This window comes from Strix aluco, chromosome 3 (assembly GCF_031877795.1).
Source record: "Strix aluco isolate bStrAlu1 chromosome 3, bStrAlu1.hap1, whole genome shotgun sequence".
NCBI classification, from domain to species: domain Eukaryota; kingdom Metazoa; phylum Chordata; class Aves; order Strigiformes; family Strigidae; genus Strix; species Strix aluco.
Window position 1 is genome coordinate 49,074,991 of NC_133933.1, and position 17,913 is coordinate 49,092,903.

Consider the following 17,913-nt stretch of genomic DNA (forward strand, 5'->3'; position numbering starts at 1 on the left):
TTCATACAACTTGAAAGATTAACTGGGGAGGGCATCTGGGATTTTTAAAAGGGCTGGTAGTGCTTCTGCCCTTTTTAATCCATCATATTTTTATTTTATACGTTTATTTGCTTAATAATATTTCCATTGTATGGGTGAAGTAGAACTACATCATCTTCAGTCATGTTCACTTGCCCCTCGTTTGCTTTGGAATCCAATTCTAAATTAATATCTTTTATTAAAAAATTTTAATCATAAAACATTATAATGGGACTTTCCAGCTGATGCCGCTTTCCTTTGCAGCACTGGAACTTCTCCTTAAGTTTCATATTCTTTTGAAAGTACGCTTTAAATTTGGTTTGGATTTTTTTAATATTTTATTTTATTGTATTTATTATTATTCTATTTATTATTTTAATGGCTGCAGACAGTGGTTGGAAGAACTTAAACTCAGAAACTCAGGCACAGATATGAGATATGAGTGTTGCTGCTTTTTAATATTTCTGCATTTGGTAGAAGAGCTCCTTCTGAATGATGCTCCTTCAGTGCTTGAAAAGCAACCTCAGTATAACATCAGTTATCAGCTTCTTTATTGGCCTCATCGACAAATAACGAAAATAATGGCACTACTAAATGCAGAAAGAAAACAGCAATTAAAACAAGGTTTTTCAGACTTGTGTTGTACACATCTGTCAAATCTCATGTTTGTGGTTAAATCATGATGGAACTGTTTTTGTTAAAGAATTAGGAAAGCTTCATCCCCATAAAACAGGAAGTCCATGGAGGAAAAAGAGTCCTATTTTGAGCATGTGACCATCTACTACTGTTTTTTCAAAATACGCCTAAACTTTTACCAATACCACCTTCTTGGTCATAGACTCTAGAACCCCACTAATATTCAGTAATTAACACATTTGAATGCTGGAACTCTGTATTCTTATCATAGTCTATTGTTTGTATTAATTCTCCTGTAAGGCAGAAGGGTATTAAAAACATGACGTCTTTTTCTGTTGTCTGCTATTTAGATATCAATTATTATAATCTTTCTAACTTGAGCAGTTTTGTGAAGCAATGATGCCAAGCAGTGAAAAATAGGAAAAATATGTTAATGTGGTCCTATCTGATTTATTCTCTTCTGTGTAAAATACATCTGCTTTAATCAGAGATAGAGTGACTAATGTTTGCGCATTTTTTCAACAGAGTATAATATACTTTACAGCAAGTTCCCCCAAAATCCTTGACTGGATAAAAGATGAATCCATGCAAAAGATACTGCAGCCTTACGCAAAGTGGCATTATATTGAACGTGACCTTGCAATGTTTAACATTAACATCGATGAAGATTATGTTCCATGTCTCCAAGGAATAACAAGAGCCAGTTTCTGCAGTGTTTATCTGGATTGGATTCAGTTCTGTGCTAGAAAAAGGGTGGAGGTAAGGCTTGCAAATTATTTTTTTTTTAGTAGTAGTAGTTTTAATTCTCGTGATAGGAGTTAAATGATGCATGTTTACTCTTTTGCTTGCTCAGGATTAATACAATAAAATTTATTTAAGATGCCAGATTTAACATAAAAGGAAAATATATGTTTTGTGGAATGGAAAAAACGTATTTTGGAGACCAGCCTTCTGCAAAAACTAGAGTTTTAAGGAGTGTTAGTTTTTGAATACTGAACCAATTCCTTATTGCACACACTTCCAACACCATTAATTTCATCAGCTTTAGAAAGCATGGATATAACAAGTGCTCACAGAAGTACTGCTAGAGCAGAGTCAATTCAGGGAATGTCATCAGAGCATTACTGTTCCTTCAGTGTTCCCAGTGTCTGGGTGCATTTGCCAAATGTTCGTGATGTTTGTGTATCCTTTCTGAAAATCTGCCTATATTTGGGTACAGTCTTCAAATGGTAGGGAAGTGCATAGCAAACTCACTGGTAGCATAGGTCGCCTCTGGGAGCTCATAATTCAAACGTGAACCATGTCACAAAACTGTGTGAAATTGCCTCGCAGCTCTGGAAGGTCAAGGGCAGGTTTACAGCTATGCATTCCCATGCTTTGAGCCACTAAGATTACTCATGGTCAGCAGTCATTTGTTGGAAATGCACTACTGTATTTCCATGGAATACTCAAAATAGCCCAGAGGGAGAATACAGTTTCAAACACGCATATTCCTTTGATTTAGTTTTCTGATTTTTTGCTGATTATGGCAAAAAATGAGAAGTGTATCTTTCCTGGCCACCATGCGCTGTTATTTGTGCATTTTTCATTCAGGATCACTGAGTGCACATCCCATTTGCTACCACTGACCTTAGCTGGCATAGCATTGCTGAATCTTAATGTTTCTTCTCCACTTCGGTTCCTTCTCATGTCTCTAACCCTGAATACCATTTCACTAGTTCCTCTGCATATCATTATATTGATACTGTTTTCACTGAATGTCCTCTGAGCCTTCCCCACCATCTCCTCCTACTGAGAATATTTCATCTCCTTTCTTTCCCATCTCCATGTCTCAGCTCCCAAGTTCTGACACACGAAGAGTTGCACAGTGAAGGGAGAGCCACTCTTAAATGATGCTTTTTCACTTGTTATGTGGCTGAGACCTTCAAATAGAATAACAGATTTAGGGATGCCCAATAGACTTGAAACTTCTCAGTTAGACTTAAAAGGACAAACAAATGCCTGCACTAATGTGCACACACACACATGCATATTTATATTTTTTTACACCTTTTTCTTTTACCTCTGTTTTTGTGATTCACTGACTATATAGAGGTAAAATTCATGTAGATGAGATGTATAAAAAGCTTTACTGTACACATAGCCCTGAAAATCAATGTATTTTATAGAAGGATTATTCTCCATTATAATTGGCTTCAGTTTGAGAGTCAAAGAAAGCTCTAAGAAATCACTCATTGCATGGACTGTAATAATAGTCCGTACCCTCCTAAAGGTGCACATTTATGAGGGGTTGTTTCAGTTTTTTCATCCTGCTTGATAGCAAAGTTTTCTTTGCAAAAATTTCAGTAAAGAAACTCTCCTGAGCTAGTAAATGTAAATTAAATGTTTTGACTGCTTGTTAAAATGTGAGGTCAGTGTCATCAGTGGCATACAATTTAGATATATATTGTTATTCACTAAAAGTTTGTTCCTCCAAACTTTTCCAAATAGATTGTTCTTTTGGAGTCTGTGGTGGTGTTTCGTAGGCACTGTGTCCCACGAAAAGGGGCTTGTCTGCCTCCAGTTGCAGTCTCTCTCAGCAGTAAGGAATCTGCTCTGTTTTAGAATGTCAGATCTGGGGAAAAAAAAACCAAAACCAACAAACCGAACAAAAAAACCCCCACCACTGACAAAGCTCCCCTCCCTTGGCTTCTTGCTATCCGAGACTGAAATGTTCTGTTTCTAGCCAGTGGGCAAATTAAGCTTGCATTTTGCAGAAAGCCTCTGATGGCAATGATCTTCCTTCTTGTTCTGTTTAATTGCAAAGAATATTTTTGTGTGGAGGTCCAGCTACATGCAAATTTTATGAATATTACTGTTTATAGTATTGCAGTGCTTTTAAAGATGGTATTTGCATTTAGAATAACATGCTATTTTTAAAACTTTGTAGCACCTCGACAGCGATGAGGATTCTCCTCTAGTGACACTTTCCTTTGCCTTGTGTATACTGGGTCGAAGAGCTTTGGGAACTGCAGCTCACAATATGGCCATCAGGTAATTTTTAGGAATCCCTTTTCCTCATCTTAAAGCAAAGACCCATTTGTATTTTTTCACTTAATGTGGAATTTCAACAGAAGTTTAGATCAAGATGAAGAGCCTCTTTCCTCCATAAAATAATTTGTTTTCTGCCATTCCTGGACATCTTTTACTTTGGTAGTTGGCTAAATGACTAATACCAGTCTTTATTTCATAGGGCAAAGCAAATTTTGCATTGAAAGAATGGGTACTGATTGCTTGTGTTCATTCACGCCTGGCCTGGCTACTGAAATGCTGGCTTCCTCCAGAAGAGGAAGAAACTGCTAAGTCATCCAACATCTAGTTAGCTAAATAATAATAAATCCATAAGGGTCCTGGATTCCTCAGGGCTGTATTCTTGTTCATTGTGCCACTTCATTCTGGTGACTGAGGAAGGGAGAACCTTGCATCTCTTGAGACCACAGCTTTGTCTGTTCTCAGTCTACCTTATTCATTCATTCAGAACACTTCTTCTAGAAAGTCTGGTTAATTAAAATACGCTTGGTTAAGATTGCTTCTGAATGTGCTCTTCATCTTAGGTTTTCATTAGGGATTCTTCCATTTTCACTAGGAATTTTGAGTTGTTTGACTACTACAAAGTACCGTTTACACTGTTACATAGATAAGGCATTTTATTAATAAAATAATCTTTATTTCAGTAAAGTCTAACTTCTCACCTAATTTTAGATTTTTATTAAATGTATTTGAACTCCCTGTGTTCACAGGCGTTTAGTAACAGTAGAGAAGTTTGAGTAAATACAGTTTCTAAGTGACCTTGCTGTATTGGCACAAAACTGTGAGCAAAGCTAGCTAGCCCTCTATCAACATGCTCCTTAGAGAGGATTTGTCTTACTAACAAGCAAACAAAGACAGCGTGTGTGATTTTGAATGCATTTTGTGTTATAAGATAAAACAGTCCTTTTAAATATTCATTCTAGCTTTGTTATCTGTTGAGATGTTTGTAACGTTTGGTTTTATGTCTTCCTCTTTCAATCAGTCGTGCAAAATGTTTGTGGCCCACACAGCTTATTTCTTGGTGTGCGGCTTCCTTCTGCTTTCTAAAGTGGCTTTCATCATCTCTTTTTTACTAGTCTTTGCACATTCCCTTCCTGTAGTAGTTTTCTTCTGAGTTGTTTCTTTCATTTCTATGCACTCAAATTAGTGTGATGTTTAGTAAGTCATTGATATTTCTAAAATTGCCCTATTTTTTTCATGATCCAAATTTTAATGTTTGGGGACATGATAGAAAAGTTGATGTGCATTTATGATTTTTTTTTTTTGAGAAAAGATTAAAGAGATTTTGATCTGGGCCTGCAATAGATACGTCACAGCGATATTAGAAATGCATCTAAAAATATCACAAGAGCTTCCTAAAACTGTCATCATGTTGCACGTACTTTCCACCAGATCTTAAAATCTTGATTACAGTGTTTTGGCACTAGTACAAATACAGCAACAGTGTCACCTATTTGTACTGGCTTACATAGTTAGTAGCTAATGTAAAGAGATAATATTATCACAGACTTTCTAAAGCTTAACATGGAAAGTATGAATATTGAGGATAATTATTTACAGAGTCTTCTGTAAAGATTTTAATAATAATTGAAGGAGTCAGCTATACCATGTTTTTTTAAAATCTGGAAAATTACCAATCAACCAAGTTAGATTGTCTCTTTTGGTGAGTGGACACTCCATACTTAAAAATACTTTTCTTGGGGAGGTCTCTAGAAAAGCAAAAAATGCAGCACTCATTTGCAGTGCACAGCTCTATTCCTGTTTTTCTGAATCTATTCTATATAATCCTATATCTTTAATTACATCCTGGGTTTCTTTTTATTAAGCAAGTGCTCCAGGGCAGTATTCAATCACTATATTTTTAAAATGTGTTTTGTGACATAAAAGGGATTAAGTGGAAGCTTCTGTCAGTATCTTTTTCAGTGCTACTTCACAAAAGGTTTCCCTAGAAAAGTTTCACTGTGGAAAAACTGTGTCACTTACCCACCTGGTTAAATTACCTTTAATACATTTCAACTGTCAGAAAGATTTGGGGCAAAAAAAAAGGAATCTGAGTAGCACAATTCAGGTTATAAGTTGCTACAGCTACAAAACATGACTTTAGCTTGGTGAAATATGTTTATTCTTGTCTTAAAGAATTTATATATTTATTATAATTGTCAAAAATAATTTAGTAGAAATTATTAACTAAGGAGCAAGGTGGGCATGCCACCTCCTGACATCAAGACGTTTATCAGCAAAAATGCCCTAAATACATTCACTTCAGCACAGAGGGCATTTCTTACCATACTTACTGTGTTTACTGCTTCACACAGACCTTCACAACTTACCTAAACACAAAGAAGCCACCAGTCAGTGAGACTCCGATAGGAATACAATTATATGGCATGTCAGGGGGAAGGAGACTTTGTCCAACATGTGCAACACTGCTGAGGCCAGAAGGAGATGTTCCCCAGGATTAACTTCAGGCACTGAAGGCAGGTCTCCTTCCCCTCCCTCTGTGTTTGATGGAGATACAGCAGCTCTTATGGAGGGTGGTTTAGAGCATTATTGCTGGTTCCTTGCCCCCAGCTCTCAGGCTGATGCAGGTCTGCGTTCAGTTACATGGGGGAGAAGTACTTAAGATCCTCAGAAGCTGGAGGAATTGTTCCTTAGGTGATGCTTCACAGTCCTTTTCCTTGAAAAGGTGTCAGGATATTTTTGGGACCTCTTGGAGCCTACTGGTGCTGAAGACAGTTTTCTGCAGAGATGGTGTCAGAACAGGCAGTCCCACAGCCGTCTGTGTGCATGAGGGGGATGTACCACGTGCACGGCTGTTGGGAGCTGGCTCACTTGGTAAGAGATCAGGGCTCCTAACACATGCTCTGTCACACTCAACTGCATCTTGTGTACAACATTCCTACAGGTTTTGTGATGACTTTGAGATGTAGTGGCCAGATAGGCATTGTAGTCTTCTCCTCACGCTTATTTCTATTAATAGTTTCATATATGTCCAACGTGAGCAAACTAGCCAAGAATCTGTGCTCTGTGGTCCATGTTTTGTTCTCTGGGGTAACTGTGCAGGTGGTAGGAAACTTCCTCTGGACTAAGTCTAGCCCTTGCTGTGTCATGAGCAGTGACACTCATCCAACTGCTGCACAGAAATAGTAATGCAAAGGTAATGTTACACTGAGGTGTGCACTACAGAACTGAGATTCAAGTTTATGTTGTGTATGTAAACTATCAATTTGCACTCATGTACACATGATTTTGACTAATCTATTAATCAGTAAATGTCACTGTGTAAACCAAGATTTTAAATGCTCTTATATAATGTATGTAAATAATTATTCAGTGTACCTGTTCATGTAAATGTCAGTAGAAACCCAACATTAACACTAGATTACACAATAAATGCATTCATTAAGAAGGCAGAACATTGCTATGCAAATCAAATTGCTCTTTTAAACTGTCATTAGGAGGCATCCTGCACAAAATGCAGTTTGAAGAACGACGTGACATTACCATTCATTTATTCAAATACGAGTGATATGTTTAGATGTGCATTTGTAAAGAATTACTTAATAATCCTAGTCAACCACTAGACCTACTAATACATAAATGTTTAGTATACATTTCAAATTTGGAAAAATATAAAAATCTCGATATTAATAAAGCATCTCTCATCAGATATTAAGATCAGATCTTAATAAAGCATCTCTCATCAGACCTACTAATACATAAATGTTTAGTATATGTTTCAAATCTGGAAAAATATAAAAATCTCTTAATAAAGCATCTCTCATCAGATACTTCCAATGCTAGCAAGCCTGGATGCTTGGGTCCCCTCAGCTCCCTCTGGGTGCTATCACTTGGCGTGGACAGAGGGTCACGCCAAGGAAGGGCTCTGCCTGGAGGAACCACTGCTCATGCTGAAGCCCAGGGAAGCAGCTGGCCCCACTTGCCCCTTCCCTCCTGGGCACCACATTGCAGTGCCCAGCATCTGAGGGGAAAGAGGTGGAGGGCGTGGGACATGGCGCCACAATGCTGCCGGTGATGCTGCATGGCTGGTGGCAGTTCCAGCAGACAGTGCAGCCTTGTGTCTGCCAGAGCTGAGCAGGGGAGGAAAGTTTGACTCTTAGCTCACAACCACTGTCATCTAAAGTTTCACATTTAGAAGGGCTAGTATTGAAGGTATTTCATTCGGGTGAGCTACGACATCCAGGTCATTACCAGCTCACAGACATGCATGTTTCTTTATTCCTTAAATAAATCTACAGTTAACATTGGGAAAGGTCTATAAACTGCAGACAGAGGATGGGCTTTGTTGTGCAAAATACACACAGATATATTCACCTGCTCATTAGTCTTCATCCATACTGTCTTCAGGCTTTTATCAAATGCTTTTAGTTTCATCTGTTGGAGCAATGTAAGGAGTGCTGGAGGAGGGAGTATTTGCTCTGGCTCTGTTGCCCTCCCTCTGGTATTTGTGGTGCTACTTAATCCCCTCTATTCTGCACATTTGAGGGGCCAATGGTTCCCACACACCTACTAGTCTTGTTCTAAAATAGCTCACAGTTGTGACAGCAGCTTTTCGGGTTCTTAGCTCAGAGGGTTAGAAATGTTGCCAGAAATAGTACTTATGTCTCTTCCTGATTAATGTCATTTCTTTGGCATGTGAATTTACCTTAACTAGTTTTTAAAATATTTTGAAACGAGCCTGTAACTACAGCAGATTACTAATTGAGGTATGTTAAAACTGGGCCAAGAAAGCAGCAACAACCTCGAGTCAGGCCTGAGATCAAAGCTGTTGGCTTTATAGCTTCCTTATAATCTTATTAGACTTTCAGGAGAGAGCATAACAATGGGAAGAAAAACAACTGTATCTTATGTGGATTAAGGGCTGCCTGTTACAGAAGTGATGGCTTGAGGTACTGTCACATTATAGGCAGAATGTACCCAGAAGCCTCATTACAATTGGCAGGAGAATAAAAGATGTCCACGGTTTTGTGAATACAGCAATCTCATCCAGACCTCTCTGGTGGAAAATACAATATATAAAATAATTGACTCTCAGCCTCTCACAACTACTGCCACCACTGCTTTGTTCCTTGTAGCAGTCATATTTATTCTTAAAAATGCTGGTTACAGAACTTATTATGCAGAGGGATGAGAAATGGATGAGTCTTCCTTAACTAAACACAGTGAGAGCTGTACGTGCTTCCCTCTGTTCCCACTGCTGATGCTCAGCTGCAGTTTGCATAGCTGTCCTAGTCCTGGCCTTGCTTTCAGCAGATGCTGCTGTTCACAGCAGCCTCTTTAGCATGTGCCGATGCCTATAAGACACTCTGATGTGAATGCAAACTCTTCGTCTACTCTGGTGTTCAGATTTGGCTCTGAGAGCCTCTAATGATGTAAAAACCAATTCTCTCTCCTGCCTACTCCTCCCTTCATCCCAGTCAACTTTTTGGAGCAAATACAGGGGGTGTTTAGTGGGGAAAACTGTACTACAGATCATCATTAGGTGCAGAGTTCAGGGTAGTTTTTTCAGTTTCATCCTGTGACAAATATTTAGATACAGAAGTGTTTTTTCCAGGCAAGGATTCAGCTGTGTATGCTGGATGTTGTCTAGTGGGTGGGTGAGTGAAAGGACCCTTCCTGATTTCTAGCCTTTTCAAAGGAGATGATAGTCACATATTTCACCACACAGGCTGCACCCACCATTTTTTTTCCCCCTAACTGGTTGGTTTGTTCTAGGGTTTTCCTAGCTATGAAGCAGGATTTGGGTATGTTATCATTTTCTAAACTGTGGAGATGATTGATTGAAAGTCAGTGGGGATGACAAGGACTCACCCCTTGAAGACACATAATAACTCCCATTGAAATCAGCACCTGAATGTTTTGAAGATCTGAGTAAGTGCCTGTCTCACATAGGCATGTTTTAATATGTAACTTAGTACTAATAAATGCAAATCAGTTAAGAACTCACAAGAGCCTCCCCATACTCTTCATGTTCCCAGCAGCAACACCAGCCCTGCCTTCCTGACTGGCCTTGGTCCCACTGATTAGTTGATTTGTCTTACATGGTGCTTTCGTGGAGAAAATCGGTATCCAGCTGTTTTTCTGGTAACAACATATATATCTTCCCATTTTAATTTTCTAAAACGTGCTACTCACCAAGGGCAAAATTAGAATGCATTTGAGCTGAAGATAGGCCAAGCAGTCTCCCAATCTCTCTTCTCCCTCTCTTGGAGAAAAAATTTAAAAGATCTTTTCCTTTTCCTAAAATAATTAAGAAAGCTCAATTATGTGGAAAGATTATGCGTTCTCTAGAGAAAGCCTGGGCGGTAATGAAAACTGCTAACATCTTAATGCAGCTTCTCCTCAGAGCTTTTACAATCTAAAAAATCAGCTGTTGTGAGTAAAATCTTGGTAGGTAGATGAAACCATGTCCTGTGGGTTTGCAAGAGGTGCCTGTTTTTAACAGATGGTTCTGTTTTCCTCAATTTCGAGATCACTTCTTCAGAGCAGCATTAGGACAGCAGTCCTGCTACATGAAGCGTTATACAAGTGGCTGTGGTGTCGTGGGAAGCTCGTGATTCGGGGTGCAGATTGGAGCTGAAAGCTGGTTGCTTCCCTTCACAAAGCCCTCGTGCAACCATTTTCTAACAGCTACTCGATTTTGTACCTTTTACCTCTTGTTTAAATTCACATCCAGGCAAACCATCATCCAAGCTCAGGCAGAACTGGTTACATCTAGTTTCTTATATTAGAAAAGCAAAACCCAGTGCACGTTTGCTTTAGGGCTCATTGTTTCAGGATGAAATGCCTGTTGTTTGATTCATGCTCTCACCCGGTTTGCCAAGCAGTTCCTGAAACTTAGTATTCTTCTTAGTACATCTGGTTTAATGTTCATGTCTGGGTTTGAGTTTCATGACAAAAGTTTCAGATTTGCTGAAAATATTATTTACAGCTGGGTTTTTTTTCTTTTTTACCTTGCAAGGAAAACTGCTAAGAGTAACAGGGCCAATCAATAAACTTTCAAGTGAGGGGGCAGGTTCTGTTGCCTGCACAGGGATTGCAGAGCAGCTGGCACTCTTTGACCTGGTCTCTTTGGCACAGCCGCAGGGACGCAGCACCCTGAGGCACCCTGTGACCCAGCCACCCATCCTTAGGACATCCTTCATTCCAGGTGCCACGCTCGTTTTGTGGAAACCACCTACCCCGTGGAATGTTTTTTAATTAGAAATGTGCGATGTGACCCCTGCTTTATACCCGGCACTGCAGGAGCTTACCCTGTGCTGCAGGAACACCAGTTACTGCACCACTCAGCAAGTGGCCAGTGGCTGGTGAGCTGTGAATGGCTCTGGGAGTGACCGCTGCCTTTCTCTTACAGCTTGGACTCTTTTCTTTATGGGCTCCATGCACTGTTCAAAGGAGACTTTCGGATAGCGGCAAAAGATGAGTGGGTCTTTGCAGACATGGATCTATTGCATAAGGTTGTTGCCCCAGCAATCCGAATGTCTCTGAAGCTACACCAGGTAGGGTCTGGTTTTAATTTTTAACTTTTACTACTGTATCTGTTTTCTTGGGGAAACACAGGAAACCTTAGAAACTGTCCAGAGGAAAAGAAATGAGAGGGAACTGGAGTACTTGTTGCCTTATTCTGAGAAACTTCCTTATGAACATGGAAAAGCTTGGCATTTATTTAATTTGTGTTCACTTGATCTTTTCTGTACACCCTCACTGCCAATTTGAAGAGTGTGACCCTGCATTTTTCATCAAAACAAAACTGACCGTCATGTTTTACTTGAGTGGATACTATAAAGATGGTTTCTAGATAGGAAAGAAATACATTGATTAGACTAATCTCATTGCTAATTTATCAATGCTTTCGTGACGGGCAATACACATGTAATGCTTCCGTATGTTAAATGACAGAGATGAGAGGAGAGTGGTTTGAAGGGTTAGTGTCACCCTGTGACACTTTGTTTATGTTAGGCTGTTTCTGACCCTGTTCTGTTTTCAGTTGTAAAAATCTGGCACATCTCCATTGAAGTTGCTCCAATTTCTTCAGGTCAACCCCTGTATAGCTTGGAGTTGACTTCCTTCTTGCTCTGGCACATTACGATTTAGTATCATACACTTTTATCATGCATGATATTTATAATTGTGCTGAATATAACTGAAGTGGAACTGCTGTGAATTAATATCTGAGAATTTGACAAAATAGTTCTATGAATGTTATCACTGGTCGTATTGATGCGTGTCAGCTAAAGTAGTAACACAATATTGTGATATCTGCTGATGGATTCCCAGTCTGTGCTTTTGTTGGTGGTTTTCCATGAATAAAAATAAGGATTTCCACAACAACTGTGGAATGCCCCAGGTGATTCCAGTCTCCCTCTGGCTTACCCAAAAGCTCTGCCTCTTGTGGTTTCCCACTTAATAAAAAGAAAGTGGATAAGCTGGCATGCTCTGAGTGTCTTCGTCCAGTGGAGATATGACATCAGAACAAGTTACAATAAGACAAAAATTGTACCTTTCTATATTACTGTTAAAGTAGTTGTTCTACCTCCCCAAAAACACACTGTATCAAATGGCAAGTCACTTGGGGGGTCAGCTGGCAAGTGTTCCAAAACCAGGATTTTGTTTACTGTTAATAGTTTTTGTGTTTTCACAAATATACCTGACCTTTTTGATACTCTTCTTGTACTACCAGGACCAGTTCACCTGCCCAGATGAGTATGAAGACCCGGCAGTTTTGTATGAAGCAATCCAAGCTTTTGAAGAAAAGGTTGTGATTTGTCACGAAGGGGACCCAGCCTGGCGCAGCGCTGTACTCTCCAACAGGGAGGAGCTGCTAACCCTGAGACACGTGGTGGATGAAGGAGCAGATGAATATAAAGTTATCATGCTCCACAAAAGCTACTTGAGCTTCAAGGTTATCAAGGTACATACACCATTTTTCTAATATTGCAGTGATTTAGGGATGTGGCAACTAATATTATTTCTGAGTAATCTGGCCAAAAGGAGAGGTTGATAGTAGTTATTGGAGTAGAGACTGGAGGCTAAAAGGAACTCTCTTCAGCTGACTTCCATTTTGTACCCATTTGTTTGTGTATCTGAAATAACATTCCATGCTTTACCAGGGAGTAGCTGCACAAGTTCATAAAACCTGTTGGTGCAAAGACACGAGGTGTTTGCACACACAGCTACTGCTGTTCTACCTAGACCCTGTAGTTCTGCATCTTAAGTAGCAAACGTTTTCACGTGATCCACGTGTTTTTAACCTACTTGTAGGTCAACAAGGAGTGCGTCAGAGGGCTTTGGGCTGGGCAGCAGCAGGAACTGATTTTCTTACGCAATCGTAACCCGGAGAGAGGAAGCATCCAGAACAATAAACAGGTCTTGCGGAACTTAATTAATTCTTCATGTGATCAGCCACTGGGATATCCAATGTACGTTTCCCCTTTAACCACCTCGTACCTTGGGACACACAGCCAACTGAGGAACATTTGGGGGGGACCTGTCAGTTTGGACAACATTAAAAAGTGGTTCAGATCCAAATGGTTAAGGTAGGTGTTAAATTTTGGCTATGCAGATAGAGACCCCGCAGTCTCGTTTCCACTGTATTTTCTGTTAAAAGAGAGTAATTCCATACTGTTATCTATGAGTAAAAAATTAATTGCAAATAACTCAGAATATAATAAAATAGCCATACAGATATAGCAGAAAGCAAATTCATTAACTCATTCATGGCTTTTAAGCAAAGCTTTGTACATGTTCAGCAAGATTCATTATCAGATCACTTAACACTACAGACATTTCCCTTATTCCAGGGAATTTTACTGTTCATGCCTTGCAAATGAGGGTATCTTTTTGTAACTCAGTGACGTGTCAGAACATGAGTAAACGTGCTGGTGGGTTATGAGCCAAAGCTTTGGCAGCATACAGGATCATCCCCAAGTCATTGTTCTTGACCAAAACACATCTAAAAATGTACTTACTATCCACCAAAACTGCATGACCTCCCCTAGGTATGCATGATCAGTATCTGACACATTCCATCTCTCATTTCTACATTTACTTTTCATACAGCAATAACTCGCTCTTGTCTCATTTCCTCCACCTGCCCTATTGCCACTGTGGCTGAGGAGATGCAGGGCACCATGGAGAGACTATGGGAGCCAGCTTGCATGCTCAGGCCTACGCAAAAATTCCCAGATTAAATCTAGTGGCTTAATATGCTAGTTCCCCACCATGCAGCTCATTCCCTCTGAGCCCCCTCCAGCCCATTCCTCTGTTTTGCTGCTTGGTTACCTCATGCAAAAGTTGATCTTCATTAGATAGAATCCTAAGGTCTTGCAAGGCTCCAAAGCCACTTAACACAGACACGGAAAGATTTGGTTCGTGTCATATACAGTATTGTTCCAAGTAAGCTTGCCACATCATCATATTTGTTATCTCATAAAATGTCAAAAGACCTGCAGTGGGGTATGAGAGAGTACAACTACATATCTTAAGGGCACCTAACATTGGTGGCACAAATTTTCATACGTAATAAATGGCTGACCATGTGTGTGTTCCCGCAAACAGAATGCGGAAGGACTGCCATGCAGCTCACCACGAGAGAGGTAACGTTGAAGACGTGGATAGTGGAGGGGGGTCTTCGTCTAGCAGCAATTCCACAGGCAATTCAAGCCAGAGCAGTAGCTCACAGCCCACCAGAGATGGAACTCCTCAGTTGCAAGCTTCATCTCAAGAGGCCCACCAGCGTGCAGGTATTTGCACAATTTACTTGGCTTTTTCTGTAGTCTTCTGAGGGGCCACATAGGTAGATGCTTTTGGGTGTGCTCATACCCAGTCAAAAACTAATTTTAGAAGGAGAGAGCTTTGTCTTTCCTAGTGACCAAGAACATGTAGGACATGGCTTCCTGATATTCTTCCAGGTATTTACTAGGAAGGGGTAAGATAAATGTGATTCACCAAAGGTTCCACTGTCAAACTCCTTTATGTGTAACCTTTGGACTAGGAGGTGCCACTAACAATGCCAGAATGAGAAATGCAGATGGGAGGGAGTCTACATGTGCGATGCAGGGAGCCCGTACCACAGTGAACCTGTCCTTATTGTTGGCTGGGAACAGCAGAAGTGAACATATGCAAAAATCTTAATAATCTTGGAAGGACCACGGCAATTTACTTGAGGAATTGGTTTGGCTGTTCATCAACACATGTGGAGAACAAACAAATAGGAAATAATTTCTGAAGTCTATACAGCAGTTATCAGGAGAAAATTAAATGTTGTCAATCATTCTATCAACTAACAGCTGAGCCCTTCTCATACTAAATTATGGGTTCATAAGTACTTCAGATATATTGACAAGGTAGAACTACAGGCCTTCACACTGGAAATATATGTTAAGTTTAGCAGTGGGACACTGTGAGACCTATCATTGTGGGATCAGTAATGTAAAGCCAATTAACTCAACCTTTCAACAAGTTGTGGTATTACTGTATAAATTAAAGCAGAGAACTAGAGGGGTATGACACTTGTTTGTTTCCTGTTAGATCATTTTGACCTATCATTAAAGATAATGGACAGGACTGGAGAAAATCTTGCCCTGAATATAAATCATGTTGTAAGAATAAAATAACTGCTGCTTTTAATTGAGTCTAGCATTAGAGGAATCCCCATGTGCATACTCATAACTTGACACTGCAATAATCAGAATAGCAAACTTAATTGTAAAATAATGATCCTGAGCACGCCATAAAAGAATGAAAGTTAATTGTGAGTTGTTTAAAAGAACGTATTGGTTGCCCAGAAAACCACAATCAAGACAGAAGGTCCCACTTAGTTAAGAAAAGCAACCTGGCTTTGAGGTAAAATGAAGAAACGCACAACAAATGCAAGGAAGTGGAAAATAGCAAATACAAATCAGCATCCAGTCCTGAGAGACTATTGATAAGAGAAAGAGAATGAAACAGAGAAGTTTCTGGCTAGCACCATTAGGGACAAAAAGATGAAAGTGAGTTTGTGGCCATCTATTTTTAAAGAGTATTAGAAGCAAAAGAAATCCTAACAGTGGACTCGATCTGTCACTACATAGAAAGGCAGAGTTGCCAATAATGTAGGAATGAGAAAGAAATGTCTGGTTTGTATTGGGAAAACTGCAGATGATCTATTTCTATGATCAGATCATGAAGTAGTTCCTTCCATCCTAACAGCTAGAAAGAACATGAAAGAATGGCTATCAAAGCTATATGCTTAATTGAGTAAATCCATATGACTCTCATTGAAGAGGTTTTTAAGAGAGCTGGTTAAAAAGCAAGCTCTGTTTGATCTTCAGTAAGTATTGGGACACTATGGCAATACCAGAGGGCTGGGAAAGAACTTATGCTATGCCTGTTGTTAAAAAAGCAGAATGAAAGGGGTGACCTGAGAAATGTGTGTCTGTCAGTCTGACTTTGGTTCAGGACACTGTTGGCCTACCATGCACAGTCCTAGTGCCCTAATTTAAGAAGGACATTTTTAATTTGGAAGGAGTTCAAAGAAGAGCCAAAAAGTGATCAAAGATCTGGGAAATGCATCCTGTAGTGAAAGATTAAGAGCTTTCAAACAATTTATATAGCAAAAGAGGCTTTGATCACAGTCTGTAAGTACTTACCTGGGCAACAAGAAGTGACCAAAGACAGTTGATTTGAGTAGACTTGGATATAACAAAGCTAAACAAATTCAGATTTGAAATCAAGTGCACATTTTTAACAGTGAGAGTAAATAAAGTGAAACAAGTGACTAAGCGTTAAGATGGATTCTCCGTGACTGGAGATATTGGATGCGTTTCTTAAAAATAATCATAGTAATTAGTAATACCATACAGGAATTAATTCCAGGAAGTTCTTTGGCTCATGCTATAGAGCACAGCAGATGATGATCACAGCAATCCCTTCTAGACTCATAATCTATGAATTAAGTGCATTTAATGTTTTCATATTTCATATTTCATTTGCAGAATGGTGCCACTGAGTCTGCAAAATGCAATGAAAGCCCTATATAAAAGTGTGACCAAAATCGGGAGCACTGGAAACATGTGGGGTTCTCCCCTAAAGTGTCCTTATTTCATAATGCAGTTTATAGAACAGCCATTGTTTCCTAAGTGTTTTCAGGGACGGAGTTATTTATGTGTAGACGCGGGTGGTCTCCTGTCCAATGCTCTAACCACTGCATTTGGGATGAATATAGAATACTTTTGGACAGGGGTCAGCTTGGCAGTTTAAATCACAAACAGATGTTTGGCCACGTTAGCCCCTGCACAAACTAACACACCACAGCCCCTCTGTTCTTAATTCCAGTTCTTTCTTTTTATTTAAAAAGGGTAACACATTAAAATAACCATCAGATGTGAAAACCAAAGTACTTAAACAAAACCCCAGAGTTTGAAGAACCTGAATCCCTGTGGAGGCCAGACATGGGCACGGCTGCCAGTGCGGCAGCCAGGCTGACCCCGTCACAGTGTGTGCCCTCCCCGTTCATCGCGCCCGAAGCGCGGAGGACAGTGGCACCGTGGCACACAGGAGCCGCGTGCGCCCATCCCACTGCTCGCAAGCAGAGACCTCAGGGCTCTCATTACAGAGAATGCTGCTTTGTGTGCCATCTTAGGAAAATTAGTTTTTTATTGTTTGGAGTATAAAAGTAGAACTAAAGATACATTGTAAGTAAGTGGGGTGTGAAAGTGTCCAGCGCTTGCCAAACCAACCAGGTTTTAGTCCAGCTCAAGTGCTCCAGTTAGGTTGTGGCCCAGCTCTGCCTGCCACCTGTGCCAAGTTACCTAAATTCTCTTTGCTTCAGCATCTGAAAAATGGGGCTGATGATACCAGCCTCTGGAAAGCTGGTCTGTGGATGTAAAACAGCATGTTTCAGCTGTATAATACAAACAAGTTTGGACATGAAATTCTGCATTACTGGAACCCTCATGAATTCAGCAAGCAATCATGCTTCTAGAAGACAGCATGAGATTTATATTCCTTTATGCTTGCAAGATTTCAGTATCTGGAGGAGTTTCAGTGCTTCGCCCCCCTCCATAGTTTGGGTATTGGGAAAAACCAAAGCAAAAAAAAAATTACCAACCACCTAGAAATGCTTGCCAGAAAAAATTGTTTCTGCATTGATAGCTCTCAACAGATTTTCTGGCATCAACTCTGTACCCT

General features: G+C 39.9%; 1 protein-coding gene across 2 annotated transcripts in view; it reads left to right on the forward strand.

The window, feature by feature from the left end:
- The window catches only part of PCNX2 (pecanex 2), a 160,742-nt gene that overhangs the window by 138,245 nt on the left and 4,584 nt on the right, over positions 1-17,913 (forward strand). For both annotated transcript variants that reach the window (XM_074818460.1, XM_074818461.1), the window contains 6 exons: positions 1,180-1,413; positions 3,584-3,687; positions 11,099-11,243; positions 12,425-12,655; positions 13,006-13,280; positions 14,302-14,486. In XM_074818460.1, the coding sequence (XP_074674561.1) occupies positions 1,180-1,413; positions 3,584-3,687; positions 11,099-11,243; positions 12,425-12,655; positions 13,006-13,280; positions 14,302-14,486 (1,174 nt within the window). The remainder of the gene's footprint in view (positions 1-1,179; positions 1,414-3,583; positions 3,688-11,098; positions 11,244-12,424; positions 12,656-13,005; positions 13,281-14,301; positions 14,487-17,913) is intronic.